The sequence below is a fragment of the Ctenopharyngodon idella genome, chromosome 1 (assembly GCF_019924925.1).
Source record: "Ctenopharyngodon idella isolate HZGC_01 chromosome 1, HZGC01, whole genome shotgun sequence".
NCBI classification, from domain to species: Eukaryota; Metazoa; Chordata; class Actinopteri; order Cypriniformes; family Xenocyprididae; genus Ctenopharyngodon; species Ctenopharyngodon idella.
The window spans coordinates 32,470,294-32,491,869 of record NC_067220.1 but is presented as its reverse complement, the minus strand read 5'-3'; the positions used below and the strand labels follow the sequence as shown (position 1 = coordinate 32,491,869).

At 38.6% G+C, this 21,576-nt stretch overlaps 1 protein-coding gene across 2 annotated transcripts in view; it reads left to right on the top strand.

Moving 5' to 3' along the window:
- stox2a (storkhead box 2a) overlaps window positions 1-19,792 on the top strand; it is a 48,075-nt gene extending 28,283 nt beyond the window's left edge. For both annotated transcript variants that reach the window (XM_051897376.1, XM_051897384.1), the window contains exons 2-4: window positions 8,064-8,216; window positions 11,089-13,576; window positions 15,946-19,792. In XM_051897376.1, the coding sequence (XP_051753336.1) occupies window positions 8,064-8,216; window positions 11,089-13,576; window positions 15,946-16,147 (2,843 nt within the window). In that variant the 3' untranslated portion in view covers window positions 16,148-19,792. The remainder of the gene's footprint in view (window positions 1-8,063; window positions 8,217-11,088; window positions 13,577-15,945) is intronic.
- Window positions 19,793-21,576: the final 1,784 nt, after the last annotated feature.

Below are 21,576 nucleotides of genomic sequence, written 5' to 3'. Positions count from 1 at the left end.
AAACTTTGCAGACCTTTTACATTCACAAACAGCTATTACGCACTACTTGAAAGGTAATATTCAAAAAATAAAAATGTAAATAAATAAAAATGTAATTTTTTTCTCATTAATGTTCAGCTTAAAAAAACAGTAACTTTAAATTGAAACATTTACAGATATCCAAAATGATGTTTACTTGGTCTACTACATGTATAATCTGTGTGTAAATGTGGGTTGTTCAGGGGGCTGAACTCTGTTTTGGCACAAGCTAGCCAGACCAGTCAATAGCATAACGTAGACTGTCATTGATTTTAACTCATGGTGACCTTGGCTGCTAAAAAACAAATAAATAAACAAACTTTATTTTGGTCCAGGATTTCACATCCATATTCACAAGCATGTTTTATTAAAGTTAAAATTTAAATTCAATGTTCCAAAGATAAAATTCTTCTTATATACATTCATACAGTGCTTGACGCATGATGCAGATTTGCAGAATGAAAGTGTGTCAATGCGGTGGAGTGTAGTGGCCTACAGTCTGTATACTCTCATCTGAGGCAGTGCTAGGCTAGGCACACAATATCTCTGCTTCGCATGATCAGACTTTATCCATTGTGGTAATGATGGAAAAAAAGTATTCAACCTAGTACACATGTAATGCCTAGACCATTGGCAAGTGGTTTAGAGAGTGTAAATGAGAAACAGAAAGTAGAAGGGTATCTCTGGGGAACTCTTTTGTTGTGTTTGAAATATTGCTACTGTACTAACAACATACTGTGAGCTACTATTAGTGGATGTCCTGCATTTTCTTTAAAGCTGAAAAGGAATTTTAATGACGTTGATTGTACTGTTGTATGTTGAAAATCTATGTTTACAGAACAAAAACATTGTAGATATGCTACATACCGAATTTCTTTCAAATGTAGCATGATTTTACACAGAGAGTGGGTCTGATTGCTCTGATATCCTGCTTTGTACACCATAAAAAAAAAAAAAAAATTTTTAATAATGCTACAATAAAAACCTTTTAATTGGTTAACTGTAAGTTACCTTACCATAAAAAAAAACTGTAAACATTGCATTTTATGTAAATCTTCTGTAAAACAATCTACTGTTAATGTATGACATTTGCAAATAAACAATGAAAATACTGTATTTATAATATTTAGTGGAAAAACCGTAAAAGGACATTCCCAGAATTCCCTGTCTGACACATATCACATATGATTATATTTTATATAAATGATTTTTGTTTCTTATCATTTTCTATTATTAATAATGCACATTAGGATGTTTTGTTATATTTTCTGTTTTTAGTTCATGTTTATTGCATCATTTTATTGTTGTATGTTACTCTCTATGTTAAAAGATATCCCCCCCAACACGTCCCGTCACGGTTGAAAAATAGTTCCAAAATGAAATGTGAATGGACGACTTTGACATTATCTTATTAATTAATTAATTATTGTATATTGAACTACATGCAGCTAAAAGTCAAAGTAACAATTATACATGCAACCCCAGAGCATTGTAGACATGTACAAATGTATCTGAATGCATTTTTAGAAAATGTTCTGTCTTACATATTTTTACCGATTTATGTCATCCTACCGTGACTATTTTTGGCCAGGGACACGTTGGACCAATGTTTGCTGGGTCTGCACACCGTCTACACATGAGTATTGGCCAAGATTCCTGGACAGGACACTTATGATGAAATCTGATTCCACCTTTATTATTATCAGTACTTTTTAAGGAGAAAAAAAATCTATTTTGGTAGTTCCTTTTTTTTTTTTTTACTTAAATTTCACAGTATATTTTACAAGTCTGGAGTTTAACAAAACTGATTCAGTTACTAACTGAGACTTCAATATTCCCATCTATTTGAAACTTAACTTGGCCTAGGACCTTAATAAAGCTGTGTCTAAAATTGAAAGGCTAAACTGATTTTAAAAACAAGGTTGAGAAAATTATAAGTTGAATGTTGTTTTGCTTTTGCCCCACTAAAAAAATGACATTGGTCTAGCAACCTCTGACAAGTTTACTGCTTTGCTTTTGACTGCCAGCTGCATGTCACATGGCCCAATCCACTCAGATGTCCTAAATATGAATTTAAAGTAATGGTTTATACATCTAATTAGATACTGTTGATGTAACCAAGATGTTTTCAGTGTCACTGAGGCTTGCTTTTAATAGGCATTTGTGGTGCACTCTGACGTAGCTACACATAAACAAGGCTTAAGTCTATCCAACAACCTGTTTTAGTCCTGCCAGTCAGTCTGGTGACCCTAATCCATTACCTACCTATCAGTAAGAGAGAGAGAGAGTGTGTGGATGTGTGTCTTATGGGTGGAGTTGAACTAGTTTGAAGCTGCTGGGCTGCCATATGGGACGTGATGTAATTCGTGGGCGTGCTGAATGTGTGGGAGAGGGTGACTGTCATACTATACTGATTGATGTATAGAGATGTCATATTTGGATAGTGTATTTTTAGATTTGTAGTATGGAAAGCCACTTTAATATGAGGTTCCCCATCTTTTTTCTGGCAAGTTAATGTGGAATGGTATGTTAATGTAGAATGTTAATGGGAAGTTTAGAATGTTAATGGAAAGTTTGTACTGAGAAAAACACACTTTGACCTATGGATTGAGGAAAAAAATAGTGATTTGCAGTTTCAGCCATTTGCTGAAAGATTTTGATTTGCACTTGGCTCTTGATCTTTGCCTCAACTATTGCAGGCCTTCCCAGAGTGAACAGCATCACAGCACAAGTGGAAAGCATGGCCTATACAATAGGGCTCCAAAGGTAGTGCTGGCCACATTTGGTGTGTACAAGCAAACACTTTTTTTTCTGGTTTGTTGTCATGGAGACAGATCTTTTGTGTCCTCTCCCACAAAAAATGAGGTCACCTCTCGTTCAGTGGGCAGCTGTGAGGATTTAGGTAAAGGCTCTCTCTCTTTCTTTCTCTGTTTCTTTGTACATTTTTAAAGATGTAGCACTAACAAAGTACAAGATGTACCTGGGTTGAGCGACAATTTGATAATCATGGAATTGTGATGAACTACTGTATTGTTTCGACAAACAGAATTCATGATATTTTCAATTTGAAAATCATCAGTCATCAGTAGTTAAAAGTTTTATCATGTTTGTAGACTTACTTATCCACATCTTTTCTTCTATGGAATCTTAACGTTTCGTAACAAGTTTTTGCACTGTTGAACTATTTAAGGAAAAAAGGATCCATACTTTTAAATGAGCATTTTTGCTATTTATGAATCAAGACGTTTATTTTCTAAATTATCATAAAGGAATCAAGCCTTAAAATATAAAAGACCACAAGCATGTGTTTTACATATCAAATAGGTAACAAATCTGTGCCCCACTGAACCTCATTCACTCGCTCCCACTCAATGTGAGATGTTTACATCATAGATCACCAAGGAGATTAGTCAGGTGACCAAGCCTCCATCTTCTCTCAGTGGTGTTGTAGCACCCCTGAATTGATTGAGCGTGTTCAGGTGCCAATTAGGCTAGAAAATTAGCCTTATTATCTCACGTTGGATCTAATAATACAGTAATTCAGGAAGATCAGGCTGCAGATGGAATACTATTGTTTGGATAAGCATTTGTTTGATATTCAAAACGTGTTGAATATTCAAGACAGAGTGACACAGCCTCAAAGTTAGGAGATTAAAAAATACATTTAGGTTGGAAAACATTTTGCTGCGCTCTCTTTTTTTTTTTTTCTCCATTTAATTTTGGACATTTTGGATTCCTGCCTCCACCTAGTGTTGCCTCAGTCAAACTTCTACCTGAGTTTCATAAGGTTATGATGGTGACATCTCTCACAATCTGATATACAGAAGATAAATATAAGCTTTTTTTCCCCCATTGTTGTAAAGTACACTGGCCTTTCATCATAATTAATATCACAGTTTATATCAGTATTTTATTTTATTTTATTTTTTTATTTTTTATTTCCTGGTTTTATTTTACCATTTAAAAGGCCGGCCTATAGTGAGCAACAGAATGGTTGACAAAAATTCTTAATATTGTTTATGTTGTTTAATAGTAGTTCAGATCTGTACTGGTATCAGTTGCCCAACAATGCACTGCAAAGTGGACTTCACATGATATTCAGACATTTTAAGTGAGGTTCCAGGTTGTAGGAAGAGAATACATTTTCAATCTGAAGGGCACTGCAAATGGCATAGGGAATACTTTCACATAGGTAAATAATTTCACAGGAGGTGGAGAGGTTGTCGAAGTTTACCCAGATCATGTGCTAAAATGAGTTGCAGCACTTTTAGTCAGCTTGATTCACCTCAAGTGTAGTTTCACAACAGTCTCTTATTAAATTTAGAGGTTTTAGGCCTATGTAAGACAAATTATCTTAGTGTAATATATTTTAATATATTTTCTATTAATTGACATAGATCTATTATATAAAACTGTGTATTGAAGGACTCATGTATATCCTTGAAACACATGAAAAATCCATGCTTTTGACTTGATACTGCTCTTTTCCACAGCCAAATCAGTCCACATTAAATTACCAATCATAAATTACTTTGCATACTAGTTTTGCTTAAGTGGGTTATTCAGGACCCACAACACTTTTCAGACAGTGAAGCCAGTATCCCTGTATTTGTTTGCTATTTTCATTGACTATTGTTAAATGTTTGCAGCAATGCTACATTCTTAAACAATTTTAGAAGCTGTGATATGTTAATTGTAAGTTATAACAGGGTAAATTATCTCTCATCTCTTGACCTCATCTTTACTCTTTCTCTCTCTCTCTCTCTTTCTTTCTTCCCTCATTCCCGTCAAGTGTTTATGCCCAGTGGGATGACGTCACCTCAGTTGTGCTTGCAGCCAAGCCAGCTTGCACAAAGACTTAATGCTGTATTTAAGAGTGAATAATGTGACACACCATTTAAGCCCTTTCCCCACATTTTTCTGACAGAGAGAGAATATTAAACCCCTAGTTCTGTAAAAGTTAACTTTGTTTAAACTGTTTGGGGTCCCAGAGACCCCACTGTTGTAGGCCTACACAAAAATATTAATAGTGTACATACATCAATAATAATGTTTTAATTCATAATAGAGCTTTTATTCACGTTTTATATCTGGGGTCTCTTCTGGTTGAATTCAATTTTAAATTGTTTAAAATCAGTTTTCATAAGATTAACATAAGTAATGGTGTAGCATCCTGATACTAAATGTTTGTTTTTTTAGCTATTTAAACCATGCTTTCAGACCACAAACAGAACATGAGGTGTAATGCTGTTTTTATAAAAAGTGCAAGTTTCTTTGCAGGACGAGCTGTTTGTTTGTTCTATTCATAGTCCTGTTTGTGATCAAAGATGTCATAGCTGTCTTTCCCACGACTATTGATGATGACCAGGCAGGCACAGATGGAATCAGCTGACTTTTCTGCATTTTCTACCACCATTTGACATTTTTCCTATCATACACAGACATACATTGTGTGGTGTTTCCGTAACATTGTAACACAGCATCGTTCCACACTGTACAATTTTGGCACCGCAATGCAAAGTTAACACCGCAAAAGCGGTGCTAACCCTGCTCCAGAGCATAGTAATATTATGAAATATCATTACAGTTTAAAACAACCATTTGCTGTTTTACTATATTTTAAAATTTTATTTATTTCTGTGATGGCAAAACTGAATTTTTTGATGAATAGAAAGTTTAAAAGTATTGATTTGAAATATAAGTTTTTTGTAACATTATAAATGTCTTTAATATTACTTTTGAATGTATCCTCGCTGAACAAATCTATTAATTTCTTTAAAAAAAATCTTGAATCTTGAATGATGTTTATATAAACTCCATATAAAATCTGTATAATCTACTCCATATTAATATACTACTCAAGGAGTAAGAGATGATATGTGTGTGTGTGTGTGTGTGTGTATTTAATAGGGGTTATTTACCTAAATGGCTTTGTGGTTGAGCAGGTTTTGCTTAGTCTTGCAGCCAACGTACTCTCCTCAATTTTTCATTAACAAGATAGAGTGTGAAGCACAAGAGCAGGAATGGAGACAGGAAGAACAGGAGGTTGGGTGCTGGAGAGAGAGAAAGAGAGAGAGAGAGAAATCCTGGAGTAGCACACATCTGAGGAACAAGAGAGAGCAACTGGGATGCGTTGCCATAACAACGAATTCAGCAGGCCACCTACTAGCTTGCTTGTGTGTGTGTGAGACAGAGGAGAGGGTAGAGCAAGCAGATATGTGTCTATGTGTATGTGTGCACCAGTGAGCAGTGCTGGAGGAGAGTATAAAAAAAAAAAGGTGTGCATGAAGCTTGCTTGTGATTGGTCACACCTCTCCTGTCTTTGTGTGGAGTGGAGCATGTTGGGTAAGTGTCCATCGTCAGAGCCGCCTTTTCTGATGGCTGCAGCACAGGAGCTGAGGGAGGGGTCTCTCTGCGCCTCCCTCCATCCTGCTCTCTTTCTTTCTCGCTCACATCCTCACACCCACTCTCCTCCCCCTACTAAAGTAAAAACAATAAAATTCATAATGGAGAGCAAGTGAATTTAGCTCTAGCATGCTGATACCTCACAAAAACAACACTAGGCTACCAGCCTCCCCTACAGTCATTAATGCTTCGTAAGTCATTTAGAGGGTTACGAGCAGCACGTTGCTGTCTGTACACACTCTGCTTGAACAGTAAGAGGCTGGGATTTGAGTGATGGTCCTTTGCCTGCCGTACACACACACACACACACACACACACACACACACACACGTACGCACCAGGAGAGCAGCAGCTCCGTGTGGATGATGTCATCCTATCTGCATCCTGCAGTGTTAGCAGCGCAGCTTCAGACCCTTTGTTGCCCTTTATGCTAGACTCGGACCAGTTTTATGGTTTCTTTTAGCGTGGTGAGCTAAGTAGTGAAGCATAGCATAATCTTTAAAGGTTAAATTAGTTGTTTAGGCTTACAGTTTAACCTCAGCGTAAAAGATTTTTCTTTTGGCTTTTTTCAGTGCACGTGAACAGACACTTGATCAGTGTTTCTTTTGCTGCTTATCAGTTTGGACATCATCTCCACGCAATAAAGTATATAATTTATGTTTTTTTTATGAACAATGGTATAGAATTATGCATTGTATTTTTCATCTCATCCTCTCCTTTGACGAACTGAACTTAATTTCAGTATGAATAACTGTATAAATGATCCATAATCTTAATTTTGCCTATGCCATGGTTTGGATAATGCTGACTCAGTTCTCACTATTAAACCCCATAGTGTTTGTAACTTTTACACTGGGAATACATGGAGTTTATCAGGTGTTTCAGACAGACGTTCTGCATATAGTATTTCATTTGCAGTTTAATATCTATATGAAAGGATTTGATGTTATTCTAAATTTCAAACTGCAAATAATATAGTGGATATGCTTATTTTAATAATGAGCTGGACAATAGTACATAAATTATATCAAATATTCCAATATTGTATTTCATTTTTGTGTCTTTATTATATTCCATTATAACTCAAAAGTCATTCCAGTGCATTTTAGTTTTAATGAAAAGGTGCGAAAGTGAAGCATTATCTCTCAGATGTATTATGTGATATAACATGTTTGATTGCTCTGAGCTGTATTTCTAGTAAATCCAACATGCATGGGTGCTTTTTTGGGATCAATATTGACGCATGGCCTGGGGTCTTTCTGCCTACGCAGGCAGAGGGGCTTATCGCTGAGTCGTCAGTATAAGGTCACATTTGGCAACACGTGATCACACACCCTGGATGACCCTCATGCTGCTGTTGTGACCGTATAGCATCTTGAAATCTCCTCCATGCCCCTCCCTGGCCTCAAACTCCTCCTTTCTCCTCTCTCTCCATCTTAACAGGTCCCACATTAATACTATTGGAGACATCTTGAACTCATAATTATCCTTAGGGGTTTTTATTTTGTTGCTTGCATGTTTGGCAACTGATTGGTCTGTAAATGTCAACTTTTTTAATGCAACACAAACATGATCTAGTAAAGTAGGACTGAACATTATTTTCTCTCTCTCTCTCTCTCTCTCTCTCTCTCTCTCTCTAGGCGATGTATCTCCAATCAGTATGTCACCCATCAGTCAGTCTCAGTTTATCCCACTGGGAGAGATTCTGTGTCTGGCCATCTCAGCCATGAACTCTGCCCGCAAGCCTGTCACACAAGATGCGCTGATGGAGCACCTTGCCACCTGCTTCCCGGGTAGCCCTCCAAACACACTTATGTACACAAACACACACACACTCGAGTGCTGTAAACACTCTCACACACTCTCGTCATTTTATAATAGACACATTAGGAATTTCCACATTAGGAATTACATATGTAACATCATAAAAAAGACTTCCAGTTTTATTGGCATAATCCTTGTCATATAAAATATTGTGTCTGATAAATTCCCATTTTGGACCAGCCACAATTTTTGGTCTCACCATATTTTGATGGTCCCTTTAAGACATTCTGTTGACTATAAGTAATGTTGCGCCTACATGTCTACTAACTCTCATTAGAGTGTTAGTAGAGTAATAGTAGACTGATAGAGTTGTTCAAGAGGGACCATCAAAATAAAGTGTTACCCAATTTTTTTGGCTTCATTACATATGCTGAGATTATAGCACTTGGTCAAATCCATAATCAGTATTTTTCAGGCAAGGCATTTACAGTAAAGTAAGACTGACCATCATTTTGATTTGTAGAATGAAAAGGAAGATATTCATACCCCATCACAATAATTTTTTTTATAATAATGTACATTTTAATATACATTTTATAATAATGTTTTTGGAACAAAATACTGTGTTTCTGTACTAATTGTAATAATTGGATATGATTATTGTGACTTTTTTGGAGTGGACAATACAAATTGATTTTCTACGTCACTTAAAGGGTTAGTTCACCCAAAAATGAAAATTATCCCATGATTTACTCACCCTCAAGCCATCCTAAGTGTATATGACTGTCTTCTTTCAGAAGAACACAATCGGAGATATATTTAAAAACATCCTTGCTCTTCCAAGCTTTATAATGGTTGTGAATGGGGGGCCACATTTTGAAGCCCAAAAAAATGCATCCATCCATAATAAAACTAATCCATATGGCTCCTGGGGGTTAATAAAGGCCTTCTGAAGCAAATCGATGGGTTTTTGTAAAAAAAAAAAAAAATCCATATTTAAAACTTTATTAACTATAATAACCAGCTTTTGCAGACGGCCGTACACATCGATTTGCGGCGGAAGAGTAACTTATGACCCGACGCAATGATGAACGTGGAAGCGCAGAGTATAGAGCAAAATAACACCAGTCACAAATTAGAAGTCTAAAACGATCATTTTTAAAGAGAAATGGCAGAGGATTTCAATATAAGAGCTTGAGTTTGTCACCCAGCCCTATTTGTTTGAACTGCGAGAGGCATCTAAGCTTAAGTTACTCTTACATCATGCGTCATACATTGCGTCAGAGGATTACTCATTTGGCACAAGTCAACTTGCGCAGTATGCGTACAGTCGTCCGCCGGAAGCTAGTTATTTGAATTTATAAAGTTTTAAATATGGATATTTTTCTTACAAAAATGCATCACTTCACTTCAGAAGGCCTTTATTAACCCCCTGGACCCATATGGATTACTTTTATAATGGATGGATGCATATTTTTGGCTTCAAAATGTGGGCCCCCATTCACAACCATTATAAAGATTGGAGGAGCAAAGATATTTTTAAATATATCTGCGATTGTGTTCGTCTGAAAGAAGATAGTCATATACACATAGGGTGGCTTGAGGGTAAGTAAATCATGGGATAATTTTCATTTTTGGGTGAACTATCCATTTAATATTATTTCATGGTACTGGTGGAAAAAAAATGTATGTTGACACTAATTTTTCCATGGGAAACTCCAACAGTTTACAGTTTCAGAAACAGTTGAATGTCCAAAGCTATTTTTTGTTTTTTATTAAACATTTTTTTTATAATATCTGTAGAATGACCCTGTTGTTCGCCTTACGTTGCCCAGCTATGTTCAGAGAAATCAGTCAATCGAAGTGCAAAGTGTGCAAACTTCACCTGAATAGTCTGTCTGCTTTCCCTCAAAGAAGGAGTGGGGAAAAAAAGAAAAAAAGGAACAGAGGCTTTGGGTTGCGTCATGTTGGTATGGCAACTACCACTGTATGATGTAATGGCAGGCAACACTTAACCCTGACTAGTTACAGCTTATCTGCTCCTTTATCCGTTGTGTGTGTGTTTCTGTGATTGAGAGTGTTGAAAAGCTGATTTGGGTGAAGTGAGGACTTGAGTGCAGCGAGGACACCATGTACTCTGTAGTGCAGTCTACCCTGTTGGTGCTCCTTGTCTGTGAGTTACAGACGATGTTTACTTAGTTTACACATGTGATATTCAACTCAAAGAAACGTCCACAGTTCTGAGTCATGTCACAAATCTGATGTCAGTCTTTGAGTGTGTTGGTAATTGTTTTAGTAGTTTCTCCCAGATTAAGAATTTATAATAATAATAATAATAATAATTATTATTATTATTATTATTATTTTGTATTTTTTCATTTTTTCATTGTATGAGAAAATCTTATAAAGGAGAACCCCTTTGGTAAGTCACACAATGGCAGTTTTTGTCTTGTTAATACATAGAGGGGCTTACAGACGTGATGATGAAAGATGAGGTAATGGCTGGTGTGTTGTGATTGGTGGTGACATAAATCAGCAACCAATGCTCTTGTTTTGATCGGCCTTCTGTAGTTATTTGTGTGATCACACCTACTTAAGTTTAATCCTACTTTTGGCATGTCAGAGCTGATCTGGATCATGATGACATCAACATGAACCTACTAATCTGCAACCCCCATACCCAAAACTCACCCCCCCCCCTCTCTGCACTCTATTTTCCACATCTAAGTGTTTGCCTGTTGAGCAGTTCCTTTGAAAAATTAATTGGTATTGACTGAAGATGTATTATTATCATATTACAAATGTTAGCCAAATAGAAAACATTGTGTCAGCACTTGCATTTAGGCTAGTTTGCACTCTGAAAATTATTATGAATTTTACATACGATTGTATTTTCTTTAGGTGTACCCACTCCGAGTCCAGAGATCCTGCGGCACACACTGAACATGTTGGTACGGGAGAGGAAGATCTACCCCACACCAGAAGGTTACTTCATTGTTACTCCACAGACCTACTTCATCACCCCGTCCCTCATCCGCACCAACAGCAAGTGGTACCACCTGGACGAGCGGCATCCAGAGCGGCAGCAGCAGCAGCAACAACAACAACAACAACAGCAACAGCAACAACAGCAACAGCCGCCACCTCAACAGCAATGCACATCACCACAATCTGGAACTATCACTCCCTCCACCTCTGGCTGTGTACGAGAAAGGCCTAATCCTAAGAACCACTGCGACTCCTACAATGCCTACCGCGATGAGGTGCCCAGCATTCATACCTCCACAATTCAAAGGAAATCCCCAAAAGAACCCAAAGGAGATCCCCCTTCATACCCACAACCCCCACCTCCTCCACCTGCCATTCAGCACCCACCTGACCCAACCGACAAGAACAAGAGCATGACCGCCACCTTCTCTTACAAGACAGACACGCTAACCAAGAAGAAGGAGGGCAGTGGTGGGGGCAGCAGTGAGAGGCAGTCTAAGAAGTTTGGGCTGAAGCTGTTCCGCTTGAGCTTCAAAAAGGACAAGACCAAACACCTGGCCACCTTTTCAGCACAGTTTCCTCCAGAGGAGTGGCCCTTGAGGGACGAGGACACACCGTCGGCCGCAGCGATCCCTCGTGAGGTGGAGATGGAGATCATCCGCCGCATCAACCCAGACCTGACAGTGGAGAACGTGGCCCGTCACACAGCTGTCATGAAGCGGCTGGAAGAGGAACGAGCTCAGCGCTGCAAGGCCAGCTCATCCGCACAGCACAGTGCCCGCAGTCGCCGTAGCCGAGGTCACCGGCGTGTGCCACACGGGAAGTCGCGTTCGCACAGCAAGACGCGAGCTTCTCGGGGAGACCCCTCAGAGGGCTCCAATCTGGACCTGCCAGCAGTCAGCCTGGAGAGGGACTACCGTTTTTTCAGCCATTCTCTGGTACGCTCGCCAAGAGAGGGAATGTACACGATGGAACGCAGAAGCGGTGGTGCCTATCTTGTCCACAGCAACCCCAACATTGCTGAGTCGCACTTTCCTGTCACCCCAGAGTGGGATGTTTCAGGGGAGCTTGCAAAGAGGCGGACAGAGATGCCTTTCCCTGAGCCTTCACGTGGGACATCACATTCTAGAGTGCACCGGAGCCACAGCCACACTCAGGACCGCAAGTCACGCAACGAGCGGCCCGATAAGGCTAAAGAGCGATCGCGTTCTATGGACAACTCCAAGGGCCCGCTGGGAGGTGGGAGCTCCACGCTTGGCACGGCTGAGGATTACGACCGCAGTCCCGATGACAGAAGCCGCTACTATACCGACGATGGGACGCTGAGGGCCTCCTCTCAAAAGGCCCCGCACTACTCATGCATCATGTTTTCTGCTGCCAAGTTTAGCTCTGAAATGTCTGTACTTGATATGGGCAAAATGAGTTTGGATGAATCGAGGCTCTGTAGCCCTCTAGAACGGAACAAGAGCAGGGACAGCCTCCCAGCCTATAGTGACCTAAAGGCCCTGTCGCCAAAGCCTTTGGCTGATGACTACTTTCAGTGCAATACATCGAATGAAACAATCCTTACTGCCCCGCTGCCTCTGGGCAAATCTGACCATGACACTTTAACCCCATCTGACGGAATCCGCAAGGGCTCTCCAGCTGACCGGCAGACACCGCACCTCACCTCTCCTCACCCCTTGGAGTACAAAGAGGACTCCTCCACCAAGGGGCACAACGGTTCTGGCAAACCCACACCGAGCCAGACCCCTGAGCCTATGCCCAATGGACGTTTGATACAGCACCAACACAACACTGACCCAGGGGGCGGGGGAGGTGGTGGTAGCACTGGTGGCGGGGTGGACAAGAGGAAAGAGATTTTCAGTAAGGACACTTTGTTCAAACCGCCACACAATGTTTTGACTGTGAGCTATGTGGACAGTGGCTACTCAAAGTCAGGCACTTTGCGTAAGACTCCGCACATGAAATCATCCGAGGTCCTTGACACTCTGGAGACCCAACAGCCACCTAACTCCACCCCTTTGTCTGCTTCTGCCCCAGCACCTACAGGCACAGATCAGGGTGCTCCCTCCACATCTGAAGCTGCTTTTGACTATTACAACGTGTCAGATGATGACGATGAGGAGGAGGGAGAGGAGGCCTCCCATAAAGAGGCGGCCCCGACAGAAACAAAGGGGCGGGCAGGGGCCGGAGATAGTGGCGGAGGTGGTGGGACCATGCAGTGGTTGCTAGAACGGGAGAAAGAGCGGGATTTACAGCGGAAGTTTGAGAACAACTTGACTCTGCTTAGCCCTAAGGAGAGCGAGAATAATAACAGCCAAAAGACGGCTCACTCGGCACGGCTGGACAGCATGGACAGCAGTAGTGTGACTGTAGACAGTGGGTTTAACTCCCCTCGGTAAGTCCTCACTTCATAGACAGAAGATGCTACAATTGAAAACTCATATTTGAGTGTACATTGTCAATTGTTGATTGTGAACCACTGTTTAGTGCATCAGTTTATTGCCATTCTTCTATGTTCTGTTCTGTTCTTTTTATTATTACCAAAGTCATAAGATTATTTACTATTTAATATAAATGGCTAATGTGCTGGATTAAAAAAAATGAATAGGTTTTTTTAATATATGTTTTGTTTTATTACAGTTTTTAACTAGACTGCACCTATGAAATGCATGTTTGATTTGAAGCACATAACTGCAAGAAGCACATTTCTTATCCCATCTTATACTGAGGTGTATAGCATGGTTTCTCCCTATTCCTTTGTCAAGGCCTCAAACCAGCACAGACAGCCTTTAAGTGGGTTTCCCAGGGCTGTGTATGTGTTAGCAAGCCCTTTATGAGTGAGAGGGTGAGGACTTTTTTCAGCTGCTAAAAATAGACCCCTTGTGCCTGTATGACTCATTCAGAGGGATATGGCAGGAGTAGAATAACTGAGAGAGCCTACATGTTCTGCACATGTGCTGCCTCTACTGCTTACAATACAATACACTCACATAAAATAAAGGGCAATGTACATTGTTAATATGAAGGAAATTTCTGTATTGATTTTTCACAGGTGTTTTGCCCATATTTTGAATTATGCATTGCATTATGTTTTATCATTCAAGGAAATGTCTGTAAACTTAACGGAAAAGGTACGATCAGTGCCATGTATTGGTGATAAAAGTAAAGGGCCTTGAATATACAGAAGTTGTGGCCCAGGCAGTCACATAGTGATGGAGCTATTTCGGCACTCCCACGCAAATTTTAAGACCTTTTATCTGAGAGTGACTGCTCTGTCCGCTTCATAAGCTTAGTCTGTATGCCTGGTGTTTGCCTCTGAATAAATAGCCCCAAAAAGATTACGAGACAAACTGCAACAATTCTCTCATTTTAAGACCCTCAGCAGCCCATTTATGCGTATGCGTACACACGCACACACGCACGCACACACACACACACACACACACACACAAAGGTTTGTTTTTGTGAATTGTGGGGACATTCCATAGGCTTAATGGTGTTTATACTGTACAAACTGTACATTCTATTGCCCTACACTACCCCTACCCCTGAACCTACCCATCACAGAAAACTGTGCACATTTTTACTTTCTCACAAAAACTTATTCTGTATGATTTATAAGCCTTTTCTGGGACATGGGGTAATCCTCATAAGTCACCCTCTCCTTGTAATACCTATGTCATACCCATGTCATTATACAAATTTGTGTCCTGATATGTCACAAAAACGCACACACACACGCAAAATCATTCACTATTTTCTGGATGACTCATCACATTAGTGATGATGTCATTCCACAGCTCCTGGAAAAACACCAGCATAGCTCTTGTGCATAGACACAATTTAGTTTGTGACTGATGTGAGGTAGTAATGCAATTACATGGAGTGGGACATGCAAAAAAAAAACAAAAAAAAAACAACTTTGTACTTTTCTCTATGCAGTACTGATGTTAAAACATCCTATCTGGAATAGTTAATAGGAATAGTTTTTCCCAAAAATGTGTCATAATTGAACTTGTTCGTATGACTCACTTTGTACCATGGCATACAAAATGAGGTGTGTTGATTGCTATTTTTCATATAATTACAGTGAATGGGGACTGAACTTTAATGCCTCAGAAAATGCACAAAAGCACTATGAAAATATCACTAAATTAGACCTTACTCAAAATAAATATTTAGTTATGAATATGACATTTGCTACTTCTCTCATGCTTCACCTTGGAGAGCTATGTGAAGATTTTAAGTGAATAAAGATTTAAATTACAGTCAGTTTTCCCACAACACAAATGGACCTCTTTTATAATACTTTTATTGTTCTTTTGTGTCCTTTTTGAATTTAGTACTAAGCTTTAGTACCTGCTTGTTGTAATTTCATGGACAAGAGCAGGGAAAACTTCTTCAAAATGTATCCTTTTGTTTTGTTTTCCATTTCTACCTTTAATATAGATATATTCTTTTTTATATATTATATATTGCTTTCTTATGGTTGGCTATCAGTGCTTCTGGTTTAGTTGCGTGAACATTTTATTGTTGTCATATTGTCATAAAGAACTATAGCATTTTTATACAGCTACACAATCCAGCAAACCAGAGTAAAACCACATAGGGTGAGGTTGTATGTTTTCTCCTTCTGAGGACTTGTGTGATTTATATTGTTTTTCATGCCCTGAAATAATCTGTTATTTTGTCTTAAACCCCACTCTTTTTTTTCTTTCCATTTCTTCTTCTCTGGTCATTTTCCCACATCTACCACTTTTTCAGCACACGGGAGAGTCTGGCGTCCAACACCTCAAGCATTGTGGAGAGTAACCGGCGACAGAATCCGGCCCTGAGTCCAGGCCACATGGGTACCACCAGCATCGGCCCCCCATTCAGCTTCCGTGCAATCCCAGAGCCCCCTACCACGCAACCTGAGAAACTGCAGAAATCCCCCAACTGCCTTGCCTCCATCACCAGCGTCTGACATGGGCCCATCTGGGTTGACGTAGGGTCAGGGTGATCTGCAATGTTGGGGTGCCTAAGTGCAGGAGGTTGGGTGACTCCCTCCATCAAGCACCTCGACTACATGGGGACTGTTAAACCCACAGGCATGGCTTCCAGAGACTGTTCCCACAGCATCAAAGGTCACTGCAAAAAAAGAGAAAAAGGGAAAAAATGGAAAAGGAAATTTCTCATCATAGGATTTACCTTGACAAGCAATTAATCAGGAAATTCTGCAGTCGGAATCAACCGTTATTTTCAAAATAGGCTTGAAGTAACTGGTAATTTAACGTTTCATTTTCAAGAGTATATTTTGTCAATCACAGATTAGAGATCATCCAGCCAATGGATTAAGTTTGCACGCATTAAGAAATAGATGCTGATGTGCAGGTCAAAGGTATTAAAGATTTGTGATATTGGTATGCAGTACAAGTTTAAAAAATGAGGCATAAAAGCTCTCATCTAAGCAACATTTAATTCATGATTCATAAAGCTGTATAATATTCCTAAAAATAAACTCATTTGTCATGACACTGTTAGCTGCATTGGTGAAACAATAAGAATCATACTCATATGCTTATTAAAACAAGTACATAGACTGAATTAGTGGAAAAAAATGATCTCGTTCTGAAATTAAAGGATTATTATTTCTTTTTTTAGAAAAAGGACTATTGATTTTTTTTTTTTTTTTTTTTTTTACCCAAACTTATTGCGCATACAATTACTTTGTATGCAACTTTACACTACGTAATGGATTTACCTGTTTCATTAAAGTTCATATTTAATCTCAGGTCATGAACAGTTAACTCTCCTAAGAAGAGGTAAAGCATAAGTTAGTCTGTTATCATGTTTCTGTAGATCGTTTCACCGGTCTTTGTTTCTTAAGGGAATAAAACACAATCTCGGTAGGCAAAAATATAAATGATTTCAATTTAATTTCTGTCTAAGTTTAATTCAGATATAGATTATTTTTATTATGTTCATTCCCTTTCGAAATAAAACAGGTGTTTGTTTTGCGCCAGTGTGAATCCGATACCAAGTCTCATGAACCAGGACACTTGTGGATGTCATTGTTGGTTTGGAAACATGCTTGTCTTCTGTGTAGCTTGATGGCTCTGTTTGTTGTCACGAAAGGAGGAAGATGTTGGAAATCACAATGGCGGGAACACGGGTGTTGTGTCCAAAACATCCAAAACACTCCAAGGAAAGGTCATACAGTTCTCTTCCTTTGGGCCAGTGGGATTCAGAGACTCGGCCCTTTTGCTGCTCTGATAAGACCTTTATTTTGAAAAAAATTCTTACTTGAGTTGAATCCAGACCACTATGGTGTTTTATTTTCAACATTTTTTTGTTTGTTTTGTTGTTTTCCTTGGGGATTGAGCTGGTTTTGATCGTTACTCGAGCCATGTCCCTGGCCTAAATGCAAAATATGGTCAGCAAATGACATGGTTAAAAATTTTGCCACAGCCAACACATGATATGTATATTTACAATATTCTCAACCTTTTCATGATTTCAATAAATGCTTCTTTTAGGTTGGAACAACTGATTCAGTGAAAGTATGTACAAAAAATTTGCTCCACTGTTATTTATCATTCCTCTCAAATGTCAGAGATGAACATAGATTACATTAGATTTGGACCTGCCTGTGTTATATACAGTAAGGCTCCGATCCATTAGCAAAGGCCCCTTTTCCAAGATTGAATTAAACATTAAAATACTTGCTTTGAACATTTGGACTATGGCTTTAACTGTTTGGCGTGCCATCTCAATGCACCAGAACCAACGGTCGTGTCCCTTCTGGCAGTGACTCGTGAGATTTGGGAAAAAGAGCAGAGCTCATGTCACATCCATTGGTGCTATTATGTGGTGATCCTCCCTTTTTAACTTTTATTTGCTTCTTTTCCCATACCCTCCGCAGTTTCATTGCTTTATGATAAGTGTTCAGATGGATATCCTCCTGTGGGACTTCTTGTTAACCACTTTCAGCTCAGTCCCTCTCACTCGACTATTATCCACACACACACACACACACACACACACACACACACACACACAGACAGACACACCTGCAATCAGCCATGCAAACTACCCTAAACCCCACATACATGCACATAACTAGCTACCTCCACCACCTGTGTAACAACAAGGTAGGGACGTGTACAGATTTGGATTCTTTGCCTGTGGAACACAGCGCTATCAGCCTCTTCTCTGTGAATGTTGACAAGGAGCGGCGGACATTGTAACTAAGAGGACTTATTCTAAAGTAATCAGTATTAAGTGCTGTAGTTTCAACTCAATTTTTCTCAGTTTTTGACAGAAGTGTCTTTTACTTATTTGCAAGTTGTGTATAAATCTGTCTAGCACCACATCTACAAAACATTCCCAATTTTGTTTTCCCTCCGATTTGTGTAAGAAGCCATTTTCAGTTCTCTGCTGCCCCCTTTACATAAATATTTGTTTATCTGCTTCATGATTTCAAGCCCAGTGAGTAACTCTATTCAACTCTGGTTTGTTGAAAATGCATCTAGACGGAAATCAAGGGACTACATTCTATAGTATAAACAAGCACCTCAACAGATACAATATATTAAAATGAATCATGTCAGGTATCCTCCAATCTGAAATGTTTAGCCCAAATCAAAACTTGTTCATCTGCTTTTGGCAATTGGCAATACTGGTTACAACAGTATTGTTTTCAGTTTCCCACCTAATATTTGAGAGGTCAGTGGTTAGGGTCCAAACAGCCTCTTAGACCCTGTAGTTGGAGGTGGGATGAAGATTGTGGAAAGACAGGAGCCTCATATATTAAATGGTAATTTTATATCATTGCTAGACATCATAGATGTACATCAGAGAGCCACATTAGACAGAACAAGCACCTCATAACGTCAGCTCTATAAATAGATTCTTTCTCAAAACATTTCAACAGAACTTTACTTAAAACAATGATTTAAGTCCAGAAGTATATTTCAGTTTAGTGACGAATACACCTCTGCAGAACTTTAATCACTTTTGAATGGTTTCTAATGGACATTAATACAAACACATGACCTCCTTTACTTGGCAAGGCTTTGTCAGAGGATGCATTTTGGGTATGTGTCACATTTTGTGAAATTTAGTTTTAATTTCAAACCCCTCCTTCATCTGGTAATCTTTTTTTTCCCTTTTTTTTATCACGTTAGTTTTTGATAGACAAAAGGGAGTAATGCAGCCAAGACTGCCTTGTAAAAAACATGTTTGCACTGAAATGCCTGGCCTCTGGTTGCTGTTAAGTCCATCCAAGACGGATGCTTTGTTTATATTGTAAAATATTTCATATGAAATAAAAATGACCATGAAATGTCTTCCCTTAACATTATGGATTTTAGAACCACGTCAGACAACATTGTTTCTAAATGGTGACAGTGTACAGTATCATACTGTAAATGAAATCAATCTGCCATGCTTAGTATAACTTCAAAAGAAAACTGAAAGATATGAGGGATCTTTTTGTAATGTCTATAATATTTGAAAAGAAGTCCCTATTTGTGTAGTAATGGTGTTTCATCGTTGTGGTAGTGTATGTGATAAACCCAGTTGGGAGATTGTGTTACTTTTTCAGACAATAAAATAACATGTTTGGTTATATGTTTTAAAATTTCTTGTGTCTTGAAACCTGTGGAATGTCTAATATTTAAAACAGTAGTTGTTAGTATTTTAGTTTTAACACTTCAAGCAGCACATGACATTTCTGCATAATCTTTTATACAATTTTTAGAAGAAATCTTTTGGCATGCCAAATGAAATTGAAAGTAAGTGATTCAAAAACGATTGTGTGAGAAGGGCATGACAAACATTTTTGTGAATTTTAAATATTACACAAAAAAAGGTTGATGCGGGGTTCTTTATAGAACCATAGTGTTCTTGACACAATAAAGAACCCTTTAGGTTCTAAGGAGAAATGTCTTCATGATTGTATAATACTTTCATGTTTAACAGGTTATTTCAATTTTTTTTTTTGTGATAAAGTATGTTTATGAGCCGCTTAGTTCATACATTTTAATTAAATTAAGTGTGTGTACACAACCCCCTATAATGATAAAAATCCACACACTCCTCTTTTTTTTAATCTCCATAAATCATAATCAGTGTCTAAGAACAAGCAGTTTGCAGATTGTAGCTTTTGTGACATCACTAATGCTTAGGCCCCCCCCATGACTGCTGACGAATCTGCCCTATTAGCATAGACCCCGCCCTGAGTGAGCTGTACACAGTCCGCCATGTTTATCTCCTCGCCAGAGCATTTAACAGCAGCATTCAAGTAAGAAATGTATTCTTATTAAAGCTACTAAGTTATTCAGTCAAGAGCAGTGAGTAATTTTCTGTTACTCTTTTGTTTGATTCATATTAGCAGCATTTATAGCAGTAGGTACTGCTTTCATTTTAATACACAAATATAATATACATAGAAATCTATATCTAATATATGCAATTTCTTTACTTGCTGTTTACGCTCACAGACATAACCGACTGTGTGTATGTGAACTTTGTGGGTATTTGACCTTGTGAGTTGACAGTTTAAGCACAATAACACCTGAAAGAGAACTTAGTTTATTACTCACAGGAAGTGCCATCTGACAGCCAGCTTTCTGTGCGCATACATCGGATATGTGCACTCGGAAAACCATATATCAAAAGTTTAGGCTGATGTGGCTGTAAAATGCATGCAACTTCTGGAAAGTGGGGTGGGGAGCAGCAGCTCATTTGCATTTAAAGTTACATGCACAAAAACAGCATGTTTTTCCTTCCACTCAAAAATGGGCATTTACAACATATAATAAATGATCTGTGGGATATTTTGAGCTGAAACTTCACAGACACATTCTGGGGACACCTGAGATGAAATGAGGCATAATAGGCCCCCTTTAAAACTTAATCCATGAAATGATCCCATGAAATGATCCCATGAAAAAGATCTGTATATGACAGAAAATTTTAAGATCATATTTTCCTTTAAGAGTGTAAGCAAAGCTCATGCTCTGTCATGTAATTTTTTTTATATTTATTGCATGTAATCACTTGTTTATGATACATTTCATTTCCAATGGTAGATTGTTTTACAGGTTAAATATAACAAATCATTGAATATTAATTAAATATGATTAATGGAAAAAAAGCTGACATTTAAGTGCTTCATGGATGAACTTCATGGATCCCTGTAAAACTGAATCAATAAATAATACATCTGTTTTTACTGTATGAGACAGGAAAGCGAAGTCAAGTGTCAGTTTCTGTAGGTTGTATCTTGCCACCATCTAGTGGCTAAACAACATTAAACAACTTAGGCCTATAGACTGTAGATTACGGTTCAGTAGACATAGGCTATTGAGTAAATATTCAAGATTTGTAATTACATTTAAAAAGGTACAA